This window comes from Leopardus geoffroyi, chromosome B4, assembly GCF_018350155.1.
Source record: "Leopardus geoffroyi isolate Oge1 chromosome B4, O.geoffroyi_Oge1_pat1.0, whole genome shotgun sequence".
Classification (NCBI taxonomy): Eukaryota; Metazoa; Chordata; class Mammalia; order Carnivora; family Felidae; genus Leopardus; species Leopardus geoffroyi.
The window spans coordinates 31754668-31772599 of record NC_059341.1 but is presented as its reverse complement, the minus strand read 5'-3'; the positions used below and the strand labels follow the sequence as shown (position 1 = coordinate 31772599).

Sequence of the window (17932 nt, the reverse complement as noted above, 5' to 3'; positions counted from 1 at the left end):
TTTGTGAGTTTGGGCCCTACCTCGGGCTCTGTGCTGACAGCTCAGAGCCTGGAGCCTGTTTCAGATTCTGTGTCTCCCTGTCTCTCTGTCCCTTCCCTGCTTGTGCTGTATCTATCTCTCAAAAATAAATAAATGTTAAAAATATATGTATCAAAGGCATTATAGTGAAATCTAGGATTGTGAAAAGTGAGTACTAGAATGTTTCTTTTTAAAATTTTTTTTAATATTTATTTATTTTTGAGAGAGACAGAGGCAGAATGCGAGTGGGTTAGGGGCAGAGAGGGGGAGACACAGAATCCGAAGCAGGCTCCAGGCTCTGAGCTGTCAGCACAGAGACCGACGCAGGGCTCGAACTCACGAGCTGTGAGATCATCATGACCTGAGCCTAAGTCGGATGCTCAACCGACTGAACCACCCAGGTACCCCAGTACTAGAATGTTTTGAGCCCTTTCTACATATTTTATTTACTTTAAAGAACTCTATTCATTTCAGTAATTCTTAGTTACTTGTCTTAGAATATGTTGAAACATTATAAAGCGATTGTCCTGTGGTACACAAAGTGATTTTACCTTTGTCAGTTTTGCCCATACTTTCTACTGTCTGTAACAGTCTATTTCATTTTCTGTCTACTGATCACGATCTCTTTTTGTTGTTGTTTAATTACATCTTTTCCTGGTGATGAAATATAAGTTGAATGACTACCTGGATTTTTATTTTTTAAGCATTTTTTTTTGTTTAGTTCTTTACAAAGTGAACTTACCAAGAGAATCTGGGAATGAGTTAATTAGATGGTAGAAGGATTATAGAAGCCCCTTGGGGAGGAGTTATTGGGCTATATGAGTACTGAAAAGTTTTAGACCAAATCCTTGAGTTTAAAAAAAAATTTTTTTAATGTTTATTTTTGAGAGAGAGAGAGAGAGAGAGAGAGAGACTGCGCACGTGAGCAGGGGAGGGGCAGAGAGAGAGAGGGAGTCACAGAATTTGAAGCAGGCTCCAGGCTCTGAGCTGTCAGCACAGAGCCCCGATGTGGGGCTCGATGTGGGGCTCGAGCTCACGAACTGCGAGATCATGGCATGAGCCAAATCAGACGCTTAACTGAATGAGCCACCAGGCGCCCCTACCCTTCAGTTTTTTAAAGTGAAACTGGGGTGATAGGGTTTTTTCCCCCCACTCTAGAGGTCATATATTTTGGCTCTTAAGGCCTTGCAGAGAAAGTTTGGCTAATACTTTTGTTCCTTTTTAATTATATTTCTAATATCTGCGTAATTAATTTGATATATTACCAAACTATTTTATAGTTGATTTATAACCCAAAATTATTGTTTTAAAGTTTCAAGTTATTTGTTTTACTACTGATTTTAACAGTTATTTGTTTTCCTACTTACTTTAATAATAATATTATATTTGTTTTTCAGGTATCTCAACACCCAGTTTATTAAAAAGAATAAATTGACAGAAGCTGACCTTCAGTATGGCTACGGTGGTGTAGATATGAATGAACCACTTATGGAAATAGGAGAGGTAGGAAATTCTTTAAATGACTGGCAAGCATAGGAGTGTTTTTATATATATATTGAGGTAATTTCATTCACTGTCCTTTTTTCAAGGACACTGTGTTGACTACCTTAAAATTGTCAAAAAAATTTTTTTTTAAGTTTATTTATTTTTGAGAGAGAACAAGCAAGGGAGGGGCAGAGAGAGAGGAAGAGAGAGAATCCGAAAGCTCTCACAGCTGGCTCTGTGCTGTCAGTGCAGAGCTTGACATGGGGCTCAAACCCATGAACCAGGAGATCACAACTTAGACTGAAATCAAGAGTCAGACACTTAACTGACTGAGCCACCCAGGCACCCCCAAATTGTGAAGATTTGAGACATCCTAAATGTTAATAAAACACTGCAGTGATTTCCTAAGAATCTTCACATAGATGAGAACAGAAGAGATGTGATTAGTATTATTTTAATAATTAAATTAATGATGGATGAATAAATGACAAGGTTAATAGTTCCACTGTGAAAAAAGCTCATAAAATGCATTTTAAAAATGTTGAGACTCTTGCAGTTAAAAAAGTGGAAAGGTCATGGACTTGAGAGGAAATACAGATTTATGGATATAAGGAATTATTTTTTAAGTTTATTTTGAGAGAGAGGCAGCATGTGTGTGTGCATGCGCGGGTGGCAGAGGGGCAGAGAGAGAAGGGGGAGAGAGGGAGGTGGAGAGAGAGAGGAAGGGAGGGAGAGAGAGGGAGGGAGGGAGAGAGAAAGAAAGAGAGGGGAGAGAGAGAAAGAAAGAAAGGGAAGGAGGGAGGGAGGGAGGAAAGGAAGGAAGGAAGGAAGGAAGGAAGGAAGGAAGGAAGGAAGGAAGAAAGAAAGAAAGAAAGAAAGAAAGAAAGAAAGAAAGAAAGAAAGAAAGAAAGAAAGAAAACCTTAAGCAGGCTCCACACTCAGCACAGAGCCTGATGTGGGGCTTTATTTTACAACCCTGGTATCATGACCTGCACCCATATCAAGAGTCAGACGTTCAATCGACTGAGCTATCCAGGTGTCCCATGACAAATTTATTTTAACTTTAAAAAGTAATTAAATCCAGAGTGAAACAATTAAGTGTGCAGGTCAAGTAATTCATTCAGATTCTTGAGACACAGTGCAAATTTAAATGTGGGAAGTTACATAAAGCATATATTCATTGTGAAAGAAATACTCTAGTACAATGTTTGTTTATTTCATGTACTACGTATTTGTTGACTAACCAGACACTGAGGATACAATGGTAAACAGACAGAAGTTCCCTGTCCTCATGGGGAAGCAGTGCCAAATAAGTACAGAAATTAATGTTAAATTGTGATGGGTGTTAATAAAAGAAATAAACAGCTAAAATGCAGCATGAGGAAAGTTTTACTAGAATAATCCTTTTATTTTTATTTTTTATTATTTTTTTTTTTTCAACGTTTATTTATTTTTGGGACAGAGAGAGACAGAGCATGAACGGGGGAGGGGCAGAGAGAGAGGGAGACACAGAATCGGAAACAGGCTCCAGGCTCTGAGCCATCAGCCCAGAGCCCGACGCGGGGCTCGAACTCACGGACCGCGAGATCGTGACCTGGCTGAAGTCGGACGCTTAACCGACTGCGCCACCCAGGCGCCCCTAGAATAATCCTTTTAGAAAGAAATTTGTCATCGTCTTTCAGTAGACTTTAAAATGTTTAATATTTGTTAATTAGGTAATCCCATGTCTAGTAATCTGCACTGTGAAAATGATAAATATGGGAAAAAAAGTTTAAATGTTTAAGAGTATTCCTTGTAATCATTGTTAGTAAGGGTGACTAATGGGTAGACAATCCAAATGTCCAATATCCAATAGTAAAAAATCATACATAGAAGAATATATACAATATGATTTTGTTATAAAGGCAAAAAGATGAATTAATAATAGAAAATACTTCATAGAAACTTTAATAAAGGGGAAAATATTTTATGAAAAAATGTGGACACATTGTATGTTTAATAGGAATAAAACTGCAGGGGGAAAAAGGATGCAGAGTAATGGATTAGTGGGAAATAACAAAATCTTAACAGTAGTTGCTTTAGTTAGTAGGGTTATAAGAATATTTTAATGATGGTCCCTTATCACCAGCATTGTCAAGCTCACTCCTCCCAGAGGAAATCACCATAAACCATTTGGTTTTTGTCTTTTCTGAATTTTACCTGCACATTTGCATGTAAATATTTATACATACAGTTTAATTTTAAATGTTAGTGGAATCATAGCATATATACCATAATGATATCACACCATATATCTTGGAACTTGTATTTCTTGCTTGTTTTGTTTTGTTTTTTGGTTAATGTGTCTAAGTGTTCTTTTTTGTTGTTGTTGTTCATTTATTTTTTTAATTTACATCCAAGTTAGTTAACATATAGTGCAACAATGATTTCACGAGTAGATTCCTTAATGTCCCTAACTCATTTAGCCCATCCCCCCTCCAGTAACCCTCTGTTTGTTCTCCATATTTATGAGTTTCTTATGTTTTTGCCCCCCTCACTGTTTTTATATTATTTTTGTTTCCCTTCCCTTATGTTCGTCTGTTTTGTATCTTAAAGTCCTCATATGAGTGAAGTCATATGATATTTGTCTTTCTCTAATTTCGCTTAGCATAATACCCTCTAGTTCCATCCACGTGAGGTGTTCTTATCATATAAGTTTATTTTTGTGAGAGCTCAGTATTCTATAATAGGGATATAAAATAATTTATTTATCATTTATTAGACTATTCTCCTTAGTTTACAGTTCTTGTTGAAAATACCACTGTGAATATCATTGTTCATTTGTTCATTTATTAAGTATTTTTTAAACCCCTTTGTGTGCCAGGCACTTTTCTATATGCTAGGAATTCAGTAGTGAACAAAATAGACACAAACCTCACACTCAGAGAGTGAACATTTAAGTATATATCTCTTTGTACATGAGCAGAAATTGTCATAGAGTTGGTACCTGGAAGTCAAAGCATCCTGAATTTTGATAGCACCACCAGCTTGCTTTCAAAAGGCTTTAGTTTTCTGTCCCACCACAGCTATAAGATCACATTTTCTTTTGTATCACTTTGTTTTTCCCCTGTTGGTGCTATTTAAAAATATAAAAATAAGGGGAAACTTGAAGAATGTTCCTTCTGGGAAGGCAGATGCTTTTACTTATTTGAAATGGAATTACCAATTGATCAGAATAAAGTTACCCCAGGGAAACAGAATAGAGGCTAAAACCAGACTAATAGCTGTATAGAGGCAATTAAGTTGGAAACAGAGGAGCAGTCAATTTTTGATACTGAAATAATTTGTACTCTCTATGGGAAAAATGTATTGGAATTTAAATGTGGAAGGCAAAACTTGAAGACTTTTAGAAGGCAATATAAGAGCACACATATCCCTGACATTAGGCTAGGGAAGTTCTTAAAAGACATGAAAAATACAAACAATAAAGGAAAAGATTGATAAAATGGAGACATTAAAATATAATATATTTTTACTAAACACTTTTAAAAGAACTCAAAAGTTAAGTCATAAAACTGTGACAAATTGCAGTATATATGTCAAGGGATTAATTTCTACAGTATTTAAGAACTCCTAGTTTTTGTTGAAAACAAGATAAATATTAATAGAATAATGGGCAAAAGAGATGAATGGGCATTTCACAGAAAAAAAAACTAAGACATACAATAAAAATATAAAAAGATGCCCAGCCTCGCTCAAGAAGATGCCAGTTAAAACCAAAAGGAGTTAAGAGCACCTGAGTGGCTCAGTCGGTTAAGTGTACGACTTTGGCTTAGGTCATGATCTCATGGTTTGTGGGTTTGAGGCCCGCGTCAGGCTCTGTACTGACAACTCAGAGCCTGGAGCCTGCTTTGGATTCTGTGTGTCTCTCTTTTTCTGTCCCTCCCCTGCTCGTGCTGTGTCTCTCTCTGTCTTTCAAAAATAAAGAAACGTAACAAAAAACAAAAAACCAAGGAGTTACCAAAACAATCTACAAATTGACTGTAATCCCATTGTTAGGGATTACAATAACAATATCAATAACACTTTTCACAGAACTAGAACTGATAATCCTAAAATTTGTATGGAACCACAGAAGACCTCAAATAGCCAAAGCAATCTTGAGGAAGAACAAAACTGTATCACAATTCCTAATTTCAAACTATATTGCAAAGCTTTAGTAATCAAAACAGTATGGTACTGACAAATAAATACACATAGATCAATGGAATAGGATAAAAAGCCCATGCATACAAACCCACACTTCTGTGGTCAATTAATCTATGACAAAGGAGGCTGGAATATACAGTGGAGAAAAGAGTCTTTTCAGTAAATAGTGTTGTGAAAACTGGACAGCTATATGCAAATGAATGAAACAACCACTTTCTTACACCATACACAAAAATAAACTCAAAGTGAGTTAAAGATCTAAATGTGAGACCTGAAACCATAACATTCATAAAAGAAAAAACAGGCAGTAAAATCTTGGACAGCAGCCTTAGCAACATATTTGTGGATGTTTCCTTCAGGCAAGGGAAACAAAAGCAGTAAGAAACTATTGGGACTATACCAAAATAAAAAGCTTTTGCACAGCAAAGGAGACCATCAACAAAACAAAAAGCCAACCTAGTGAATGGGAGAAAATATTTGCAAATGACATATCTAATAAGGGTTAATATCCAGAATACATAAAGAACTTATACAACTTAGTACCGAAAAAAACAAACAATTCAATTAAAAAATGGACAGAGGACCTGAATAGACCTTTTTCCAAAGAAGACATACAAATGGCCAACAGCCACGTGAAGAGATTCTCAAATCACTATCAGGGAAATGAAAAAAATCAAAACCACAATGAGAAATCACCTTACACCAGTCAGAATGGCTAGTATCAAAAAGACAAGATAGAGTGAATGTTGGTGAGCATGTAGAGAAAAGGGAATTCCCAAGCACTGTTGGTGGGAATGTAAATTGGTGCAACCACTGCGGAAAACAGTGGTTAAAATTAAAAATTTTTTAATTTAATTTTAATTCCTCAAAAAATTAAAAATAGAAATATGATCCAGTAATTCCACTGCTGGGTATTTATCCAAAGAAAATGAAAACACAGATTCAAAAAGATCTATGCACCCCTATGTATATGCAGCATTATTTACAGTAGCCTAATTATGGAAATAGCCCTAATGTCCACCAATATAGATGAATGGTTAAGAATTGGTACACACACACACACACACACACACACACACGATGGAATACTACTCAGCCATAAAAAATGAAATCTTGTCATTTGCAACAACATGGATGGATCTAGAGGGTATAATGTTAAATGAAATAAGACAAAGACAAATACCGTATGATTTCACTTATAAGTGAAATTTAAGAAACAAAACAAATGGGGAAAGAAAAAAGCCAAGAAACAGATTCCTAACTACAGAGAACTGGTTACCAGAGAGGATGTGGGTGGGGGCTGGGTGAAATAGGTGAAGGAGATTGAGTACACTTATTTTGATGAGTACTGAGTAATGTATAGAATTGTTGAATCATTATATTGTACACCTGAAACTAATAGGACACTGTGTGTTGACTATACTGGCCTTAAGACAAGAAAAATATTATAGGGACATGTAGACATTTGGTAGAACTATAAAGCAAGGGAATGATTTAACACAAATTTCAGGGTGGTTGTAACCTTTGAGGGGAAAGTAGGAGGATATGTGGTACAATGGTAATGTGGAAGTTGTGTTTCTTAAACTGGGTGGTGAGTACAAGAATGTTTTATTTTATTATTCTTTTAGTTGACCTTCCTTTTATGTTTGTATGAGAGGTTTTGTAATTTCAAAAATCAGCCAACAGCTAAATCACTTTAACATAATTCCTTTATTTCTATTAGTCTTAGCCTTTCCATAATACTGGGCATTTAACATTCAATAAATTCTATTTCATAAAAATCTAATCAATTATGTCTTTAAGACTTTCAGTTAATGATAAAACCTTAATTCTGTTTCTTGTACAAGTCTGATGTGGTAGTCATTTTCATTTTAAATTAGAAATTTAGCGGCGCCTGGGTGGCTCAGTTGGTTAAACATCGAACTCTTGATTTTGGCTGAGGTCAGGTTCTCTAGGTTGTGGAATTAAGCCCCGCCTCAGGCTCTGTGCTGAGTGTGGGGTCTGCTTAGGATTCTTTTTCCCTCTTCCTCTGCCCCTATCCTGCTTGCCCTCTCTTTTGCGTGCGTTCTCTTTCAAAAAAATAAATAAATAACTTAGAAATTTATTTTTTATGCATATTCAGTTTTCATTTGAATTTTGAAATTTTGGTTATAAATACTTGAAAGAGTATTTTTGCTTTGAAGAGTCTTTTAACATTTTAACAAATGTTAAAAGTAGTTCAGCCTTGATAATTTTTTTTCCTGGCAGCTAGCATTGGATATGTGGAGGAAATTGATGGTTGAACCACTTCAGACCATTCTTATCCGAATGCTGCTCCGAGAAATAAAAAAGTGAGTACTGATACTTATCTTCTTGAGTCAATTCTAATTTGCTGTTTGAAATGGTTTCAAATAGTGTACCGTTGCATGGGTGTTGACTAGACAGGGGCCATGTGTTACTTAAACGAGCCTCATTTTCCATCTAAATGGCAATGTTTTAAATTGTTTCATAATTTTTTTTGGCAGGTCTTTGGTCCAATATACTTAATAAATAAATAAATCCCTGAAGGAAGTGACCTATCATTTGTTGTTGCAAGCCTGGTACCCTCTTGGATTTTCCAGGGCAGTGCTGAATTGTTTGAACATGTTCTGTCAGTTTAAATCCTGATGAGGGTAACCTACCTATTCAAGAAAACAGATTTTTCTAGGTAGTTGGTTACCTCTTAGCCCCAGTGTTAAATCAGTAACTTGCCTATTAATGTGAGGTTAGTTTATGGGAAAATGGCTTCTCATTTTACTCAGGACCCAGTGTTTTGGACTTTATCTAATTGCTTTGTGAATAGAATTGGAGACAAAGTAAGTTTTCCCGTGGAGTCCAGAATAGAACATCCTTGCATCCGTTCTGGCCTAAAAGATTCTTACTAGGCTTCAGCTTTGGGGAACCTAAAGCACTAAAAGTCACTCATACAGATGTGTATATAATAAATATCAGGTTATTGGAACTGATATTGTAGGAATTATCTAGACCAGTGAATTGCAACGTGATAACGTCCACTCCATCTGAAAATGCTTTCTCTAAGAATACCCAAATATGGAGTTTTTTATGTGAGGGAAAAAAAAGGAAAGCATTGTTCTTTCTGTGAGCTCCTACTGGGAAATAAGGGACTTAAAAACAAAAAAACTAAAGAAAAACATAAAGCCACGAAAAAGGGTAATGGAATATTTTAAAATTTATTGTTAATGCTAAGTAGAAAGTAGATGGTAGCAATTAATAACTTGGTTTTAAAAACCTGTCGCTTCCCTTTTAATTATTCCATTTTTTTTTTTTTTAATTTTTTTTTAAACGTTTATTCATTTTTGGGACAGAGAGAGACGAGCATGAACGGGGGAGGGGCAGAGAGAGAGGGAGACACAGAATCGGAAACAGGCTCCAGGCTCTGAGCCATCAGCCCAGAGCCTGATGCGGGGCTCGAACTCACGGACCGCGAGATCGTGACCTGGCTGAAGTCGGACGCCTAACCGACTGCGCCACCCAGGCGCCCCTAATTTTTTTTTTTTTTTAATGTTTTATTCATTTTTGAGACAGAGAGAGACAGAGCATGAACGGGGGAGGGGCAGAGAGAGAGGGAGACACAGAATTGGAAGCAGGCTCCAGGCTCTGAGCCATCAGCCCAGAGCCCGACGCGGGGCTCAAACTCACGGACCGCGAGATCGTGACCTGGCTGAAGTCGGATGCTTAACCGACTGCGCCACCCAGGCGCCCCGTTATTCCATTTTTTCTAAAGGTAGTGAGGAGAGAAAAGGCAATACTAAAGCAGTAGGGTGGAACAATTTTTTTCTTCTCTTTTCTCTACTAAACTATAATTAAAAGAATACTCCCAACAATATTTATAGGTTCTAACATAATTTATTTTTCTATTAAATATTAACTTTTTTCTTAACTTGGAATTCAGTTATTTTACATTGAAAGTTTATTGAAAATATTGTTAAAATTTTCTGAATGTTAGTTTTTTGAAATGTCTCTTTTAATATGTTTGTCCCAACCTAGTAAATTTTCTTAAGTGTGATTGTTAGCTTGTTAAAAATGAATTTGATGGAAGATTTTAAGAAATTTTCTAACTGTATAAGAAAAATAATGCAAGTATATGATATTCTGGAAAAGATGCATAGATTATTTGGTTAGAGATATTAGGCCAACTGTTTTTAGTTTTGTTGTTATAATCAGCTTCCATAAAAGTATTATTTGACATGCCCTACTAATACCTCATTTATTTTTCATGTGTACTCTATTAGCTCGGTGTTATCCCACCTTTTACAACTAAGTAAGCTCAGGCATAATAATAATAACAATAATGGGGCACGTGGGTGGCTCAGTTGGTTGAGTGTCTGACTCTTGATTTTGGCTCAGGTCATGAGCCCAGGGTCATGGGATCAAGCCCTGCATCAGGCTCTGTAGTGAGCATGGAGCCTGCTTAGGATTCTCTCTCTCCTTCTGCTCATCTCCCCTGCTTGCGCCCTCTCTTGCTTTCTAAAATAATAAATAATAAATCAGTAAATAGTAATGACAACAAATAATAAATATGGGAGCTATGTGCCAAGAAGTGTTCTAAAAGCTTTACTGGCATTATCCCATTAATCCTCACCACGCTGGGATGTTGGTACTATTTCCATTTCCATTTTACAAATGAAGACATCAGTGGTGGCACTCAAAGAAGACTAATTTGACTCCAGCCCCTATTTTCTTTTTTTTTTTTTTCTCTTCAGCTCCTATCTCCAACTTACCAACTCTATATCCATTAAGCCTGTCTTTTTAATTCACAGAATATTTCTTTCATTCCCAGTTCCAATATTTTAGCTTTTATATACATTTGAGTTTTATAGTGCTTTGAGTATTCTAGTATTTTCACACATAGTACTTTGCATGATCTTAAGGTGGCAGTTTTATTTATAAGTAAATAAATTGAACTTTCAATAGAGAGAAATGACTTCTTGAATTTGATATAGCTAAGGAAAGAGAGTCCATGCCTAGAAACTTCCAATTTGGGTCTTTCTACTATGTTGCTTTAGTATTGTTAGTATTGTTTAGTATTGTTTCCACTATGTTGCTTTACCCATTGTTGTTTGAAATAATATGGCCAGATATCATAACTTCCGTTACATGGACAAGTGGCTGTGTTAAGTATTTCCCCATTGATAAACTTGTCTGAACAGGATGTGAAGGTGAATATTATCATAGACTCATTTACAAATTGGGAAAATGAGGCTTGCGAAGGCAATCACCTTACTCAGGTCACATAACTAGTACATGGCAGAATGAGAATTAGGATTTAAGGCTAACAGAGAGGTATTTTATTATATGTACCTACAACTTCTTTTTGGAAAGAGCTCCACTAAACTTACAGTTTAGCAGAGCATATTACAAATTTGATTTCCTATCAGCTTATTTAGTTTCCTTTCCTGTAATCACCCCTGCATTCCTAGGAATTTTCTATAAGTGTCTAAAGAATAGGGGTGCCTGGGTGGCTCAGTTGGTTAAGCATCCGACTTCGGCTCAGGTCATGATCTCGCGGTCTGTGAGTTCGAGCCCCACGTAGGGCTCTGTGCTGACAGCTCAGAGACTGGAGCCTGTTTCAGATTCTGTGTCTCCCTCTCTCTCTGACCCTCCCCCGTTCATGCTCTGTCTCTCTCTGTCTCAAAAATAAACATTAAAAAAAAAAATTACTGTGAACTAATGGTTTCTTAAATCTGGCCAGTGAAAAGTTTACACAAGGGATATTTAAAAGTATTGCTCTACAAAAAAAATTATAAAATATGTTGGTTGTACACAATTAAAAATATATAGAAAGTTAAAAAAAATTAGAAGGCCTTCATTTTTCCCCTAATACCTTCAATACTGTTATTTAAAGCAAATCACTATTAAGGATTTAAAGTATTTTCTGAAAAAATTTTCTATGCATTTAAGATTGTGTGTACATTTGTTTATATGGATGTGCATATGTATATATCTACATACTGTACTACATACAGTATTACACACACATATGTACATGCATTGGGGGAATTTACAGAAGTATTACGAATACCTAATAATATATTCTTAGAAATTAGAATAGATTAGTGGTTGGTATGAGGCTATAAGTATGAGGGAGTTGCTTTATGGTGATACAGTAGATGTATATTTTGAATATGGTGGTAGTAACATGAATCTAGGTATGTGATAAAGTTTCATAGAATTACATAAATACAAATATACACAAATGATTATGTGTTAAAGCTGGCAAATTCTGAATAAGGTCTATAGGTTGTATCAATGTTGATTTCCTGATTTTGACATTGTGCCATAGTTACGTAAGATGTTACCATTGGAGAAAATTGGGTGAACATGTCCAGGACTGCTTTCTGTTATGTTTGCAGCTTCCTGTGAATCTGTAATTATTTCAAAATTAAAAAAATTTTTTTAAGTTTAAGTGGCACATAATATGTGAATATCCCTGTTTTCTTCCTTTTAGCTGTAACTTTCTTCTCTTCATAAGTAACTACTGAGAATAGTTTGATTGTACTTAAATATTTGTTTATTTAAGTACAGTGGTTATATTTATTTTTTGTGGAAACTTTATATTCCTTTAGGAAGATGATGAAAGCTTTAGAGCCTCCCCACATAAAAATACTCAATATGCATATGCACACAAAACTTTATGTACGTTTTAGAAGGTTTATGGATTCCTAGGATCAGAATTGCTGCCTTAGCATTTATATGGCAGATTTCTTTTTCCCTAAGAGAATCATTTGGCAGATTGCATGAAATAAGTCTCTATGCTTAATGTTTGTTGAATTGGAAAAGTTTTTATTTATTCTGACATTATAATTCAGCAGCAAAACAATCATGACTTTAGTATCCTTTCTGTTGCATAATCAGAAACAAAGACAAGAGTTTAAGTGACAAATGAGAAAAAAATTTTAACTTTATAGCTCCTTTTTTTAAAATTTATTTATTTTGAGAGAAAGAGAGAGAGAGCATGAGCAGGGGAGGGGCAGGGAAAGAAGGAGAGAGAAAATCCCAAACAGGCTGTGTGCTGCCTGAGCTTGGGCTTGATCTCATAAACCGTGAGATCAGGACCTGAACCAAAAGCAGGAGTTCAACGCTTAGCTGACTGAGCCACCAAGGCTCCCTGCTCCTTTTTTTTTTTTTTTTTTTTTTTTTTAATTCTTCCTACTTTCTGTTCTGACATCATACCTCTGTTAGATACCAAAGTTTTCCTACAAGTGTGGTTCCATACCAGGGCTCTGTTCCATTTGTTTGTCTGTCTTTGGCCCATATCTTACTCTGTTCATTATTATAGCATAATAAGTCTTGATATCTGGTCAGACAGACTTGCCCTCCATAAGCTAGAAGTGTTCTTGCTGTTATTTGGCCCTTTACTTTTTCATAAGGCCCTTTACTTTTTTTTTTTTAAATTTTTTTAACGCTTATTATTTTTTATTTATTTATTTATTTTAACGTTTATTTATTATTGAGAGACAGAGAGAGACAGAGTGTGAGCGGGGGGGGGGGGGGGTAGAGAGAGAGGGAGACACAGAATCTGAAGCAGGTTCCAGGCTCTGAGCTGGCAGCACAGAGCCCAATGCGGGGCTCGAACTCACAAACTGAGATCATGACCTGAGCTGAAGTCAGACATTTAACTGACTGAGCCACCCAGGTGCCCCCCTTTACTTTTTTTTTTTTTTTTTGCACAGATCCTGGTCATATTTTGTAAAGGTGATTATAAGTTGCCTAGAATAAATTTTTTGTAGGATTTAAATTCAATTGAATATATAAGTTCATTTGGAGGGAATTTACATCTTTACTGTATTAAATCTTCCTATTCATGAACATATCTGCTATTTTTAATGCCTTCTTTAATGTCTCCTAAGTTTTTATAAATATATCTATAAAGGTTCTTCACTCCTTTGATTTATTTCAGGATACTTGGTATTTTCTGATACTGTTAGAAAAAATTTGTTCTGTGTAATTATGCATTCTATTTGTTTTCTGCTAGTATATTGAAATACAACAGGCTCTTTAATATATAAATCTTAACATTTAGCCTCCGTGTTAACTTCCGTCATTTGTAGCTTCTTTTCCCAAAAAAAAGGTTATGTCTAATAATTTGTGCTCATTTTTGTGCTTTCTATGTCAGCTGTCATAATCTGTAAATGATAGTTTTGCTTCCCTTGTGTGTGTGTGTGTGTGTGTGTGTGTGTGTGTGTGTATTTGCGCACGCGCACACGTGCACTAGCCTGTGCACACACAGCACCTCATTGGCTAGGACCTCCACAGCAGTGTTGAAGAGGAGTGATGGATAATGAGCATCTTTGTCTCACCCCTGATTTTAAAGGTTACATATGTAACATTTCCCTATTTAAAATGATGCTTCCTTTAGCTTTTTATTAGATACTCTTAATCAGAATGATGAAGTTAATTTGAATTTGGTGTTGGATTGTATAAAATGACTAATGATTCTATTGAGAGATAAAGTTTTTTTTCTATTAATCTTTTAGTATGGTGGGTTACATTTATGAATTTTCTAATATTAAACTATCCTCATATAACTAGAATAAAACCCAGGTTGGTTGTTGTCTGTAATAATTTTATAACATGGCTGCATTTGATTTACTAATACTTTGTTTAGAATTTTGAATCTATATCCATGAGTGGAATGGGCCTATAATTATTCTTTCTCATAATGTCTTTGTCTGGGTTTGGTATTAGGCTCATTCTTGTAGGTTGAATTAGGAACTATTCCATCTTTTTCTTTTGAGTAGGAGAGTTTCTGTAAAATTTTTCAATGTTTAGTAAAACTCCCTGCAAAACCATCTGCGTCTAGGGTTTCTTTGTAAGAAGATTTTTTTTTTTTTTTTGCACATTCACAAAATAACCTTTTGCCTTTATTTTATTTTGAAGTATAGCTGACATGTTAGTTTCCGACGTACAAAATAGTGATTTGACAATTCTATACATTACTCGGCGCTCATCATGATTAAGTGTGGTCACCATCTGTAACCATACATTATTACATTATCATTGATTGTATTCCTTATGCTGTACTTTCCATCTCCGTGACTTATTTATTTTATAACTGGAAGTTTATGTCTCTTATTCCCCCACCTATTTCGCCTATCTCCCCTATTCACCTCCCCTCTGACATCCACCAGTTTGTTCTCTGTATTTAAGAGTCTGAATTTTTTGTTGTTACTTGTTTTGTTTTACAGATTTTACCTATAAATGAAATCACGTGGCATTTGTCTTTTTCTGTCTGACTTATTTCATTTAGCATAATACCCTTTAGGTCCATTCATGTTCTCACAAATGGCAAGATCTCATTTTTTTTTTTATGTCTGAGTAATATTCCACTGTATATATACACCACATCTTCTTTATCCATTCATCTATCAGTAGCTATTTGGGTTGCTTCCATATTTTGGCTACTGCAAATAATGTTATATATACATAGGGGTGCCCATATCTTTTTGAATGTGTGTTTTCATTTTCTTTGAGTAAATACTCACTAGTGGAATTACTGGATTATATGATAGTTCTATTTTTAACTTTTTGAGGAACATCCATACTGTTTTCCACAGTGGTTGTACCAATTTACATTACCATCAATAGTGCATGGGGATTCCCTTTTCTCCATATCTTCACTAATATTTGCTATTTCTTGTCTTTTTGATACTAACCATTCTGACTCATGTGAGGTGATATCTCATTGTGGTTTTGATTTTCATTTTCCTGATGATTGGTGACTTGAGAATCTTTTCATGTGTCTGTTGGCCATTTGTACATCTTCTTTGGAAAAAATGTCTATTCAAATCCTCTGCCTGTTTTTTAATTGGATTTTTTGGGTTTTTTGGTGTTGAGTTGTAGAAGTTCTTGATGTATTCTAGATATCATCCTTTCTTGGATATATCATTTGCAAATACTTCTCCCATTCACTGGGTTGCCTTTTTGTTTTGTTGATGGTCTCCTTTGCTGTGCAAAAGCTTTTTATTTTGGTGTTGTCCCAATAGTTTCTTACTGCTTTTGTTTCCCTTGCCTGAGGATACATATCCATAAATATATTGTTAACACTGATACCACCTGTGTTTTCTTTTAGGAGTTTCATCATTTCAGGTCTCATATTTAAGTCTTTTTTTTTTTTAAGAATTTTTTAAATGTTTATTTTATATTTGAGAGACAGAGAGACAGAGCACGAGTGGGAGACAGAGAGAGAGGGAGATACAGAATCCAAAGCAGGCTCCAGGTTCTGAGCTGGCAGCACAGAGCCTGACGTAGGGCTCAGACTCATGAACTGTGAGATCATGACCTGAGCCAAAAAGTCAGATGCTTAGCCAACTGAGCCATCCAGGCGCCTCTCACATTTAGGTCTTTAAGCCATTTTGACTTTATTCTTGTGTATGGTAAAAGAAACTGGCCCCAGTTTCATTTATTTGCATGTAGCTGTCCAGTTTTCCCAACACCATTTATTGAAGACACCATCTTTTCCCCATTGTATATTCTAGCCTCCTTTGTCATAGATAAATTGACCACAGAAGCATGGGCTCTCTATTGTGTTCTATTGCCCTATATGGCTGTTTATGTACCATACTATTTGGACTACTACAGCTTTGTAGTATATCTTGAAATCTGGGTTTGTGATACCTCCAGCTTTGTTCTTTCTCAAGATCGTTCTGACTATTCGAGGTTTTTTGTGGTTCCATACAAATTTTAGGATTACTTATTCTAGTTCTGTGAAAACTGCTATTGGTATTTTGGTAGTGATTGCATTGAATTGGTAGATTCCTTTTGGGTAGTATGGACATTTTAACAGTAGTGATTTATTCAATCCATGAACATTGTTTATGTCATTTTCAGTTCTTTTCATCAATATCTTACAGTTTTCAGAGTATAGGTTTTTCACCTCCTTGGTTAATTTATTTCTAGACATCTTATACTTTTTGGTATAGTTACAAGTAGAAATTTTAAAAAATTTCTTGGGGCGCCTGGTTGGCTCAGTTGGTTAAATAAGCGTCCAACTTCAGGTCATGATCTCACGGTCCATGAGTTTGAGCCCCGCGTCAGGGTTGTTGGGGTCAGTGCTGACAGCTCAGAGCCTGGAGCTTGCTTCAGATTTTGTATTTCCCTCTCTTTGTCTCTGCACCCCCCACCCCCTCTCTCGCACTCTGTCTTTCTCTGTCAAAAATAAACTTCAAAAAAATTTAAATTTCTTTCTGTGTTATTAGTGTATACAAAACACATTTCTGTATATTAATTTTGTATCCTGCAAGCCTACTAAATTCATTTATTAGTTCTAATAGTTTTTTGGTGGGATTTTTAGCTTCTATATATAGTATCATAGCATCTGCAAATAGTGACAGTTTTACTTCTTTCTTACCAATCTGGATGCCTTTTATTTCTTTTTTTGTGTGTGATTGCTGCAGCTAGGACGTCCAGTGCTATGTTGAATGAAAGTTGTGAGAGTAGACATTTTTGTCTTGTTCCTAATCTGCAAATAGTGACAATTTTACTTCTTTCTTACCAATTGGGATGCCTTTTATTTCTTTTTCTTGTTTGATTGCTGCAGCTAGGACTTCAGTGCTATGTTGAATGAAAGTTGTAAGAGTGGACATTTTTATCTTGTTCCTGATCTTAGAAGAAAAGCTTTCAGGTTTTCACCATTGAATATGATGTTAGCTGTGGGTTTTTCATATATGGCCTTTATTATACTGAGGTATGTTTTCTCTAAATCACTTTGTCGGGTTTTTTGTTTTTTTATTACTAAATGTTTATTAATTTATTTTTGAGAGAGAGAGACAGCAGAGGAGGGGCAGAGAAGGGAGAGAGAGAGAATCCCAAGCAGGCTCCATGCTGTCAGCACAGAGCCCAATGTGGGGCTAGAACCTACGAACTGTGAGATGATGACCTGAGCTGAAATCAAAGAGTCTGACGCTTAACCTACTGAGCCACTCAGTTGCCCCTGTCGGGAGCTTTTATCATGAATGGATGTTGTATTTTGTCAGATGCTTTTTCTCTATCTGTTGAGATGATCATATAGTTTTTATCCTTCCTCTTGTTAATGTAAGGTATCACATCGATTGATTCATGAATACTGAACCACTCTTGCATCTCTGGAATAAATCCTACTTGATTGTGTTGAATGGTTCTTTTAATGCATTGTTGAATGTGGTTTGCTAATACTTTGTTGAGGATATTTGCATCTGTGTTAATCAGGGATATTAGACTGTAG

General features: G+C 35.7%; 1 protein-coding gene across 6 annotated transcripts in view; it reads left to right on the top strand.

Moving 5' to 3' along the window:
* The window catches only part of CUL2 (cullin 2), a 103253-nt gene that overhangs the window by 41800 nt on the left and 43521 nt on the right, over window positions 1-17932 (top strand). For all 6 annotated transcript variants that reach the window (XM_045465530.1, XM_045465529.1, XM_045465525.1 and 3 more), the window contains 2 exons: window positions 1416-1521; window positions 7939-8021. In XM_045465530.1, coding sequence (XP_045321486.1) covers window positions 1416-1521; window positions 7939-8021 — 189 coding nt within the window. The remainder of the gene's footprint in view (window positions 1-1415; window positions 1522-7938; window positions 8022-17932) is intronic.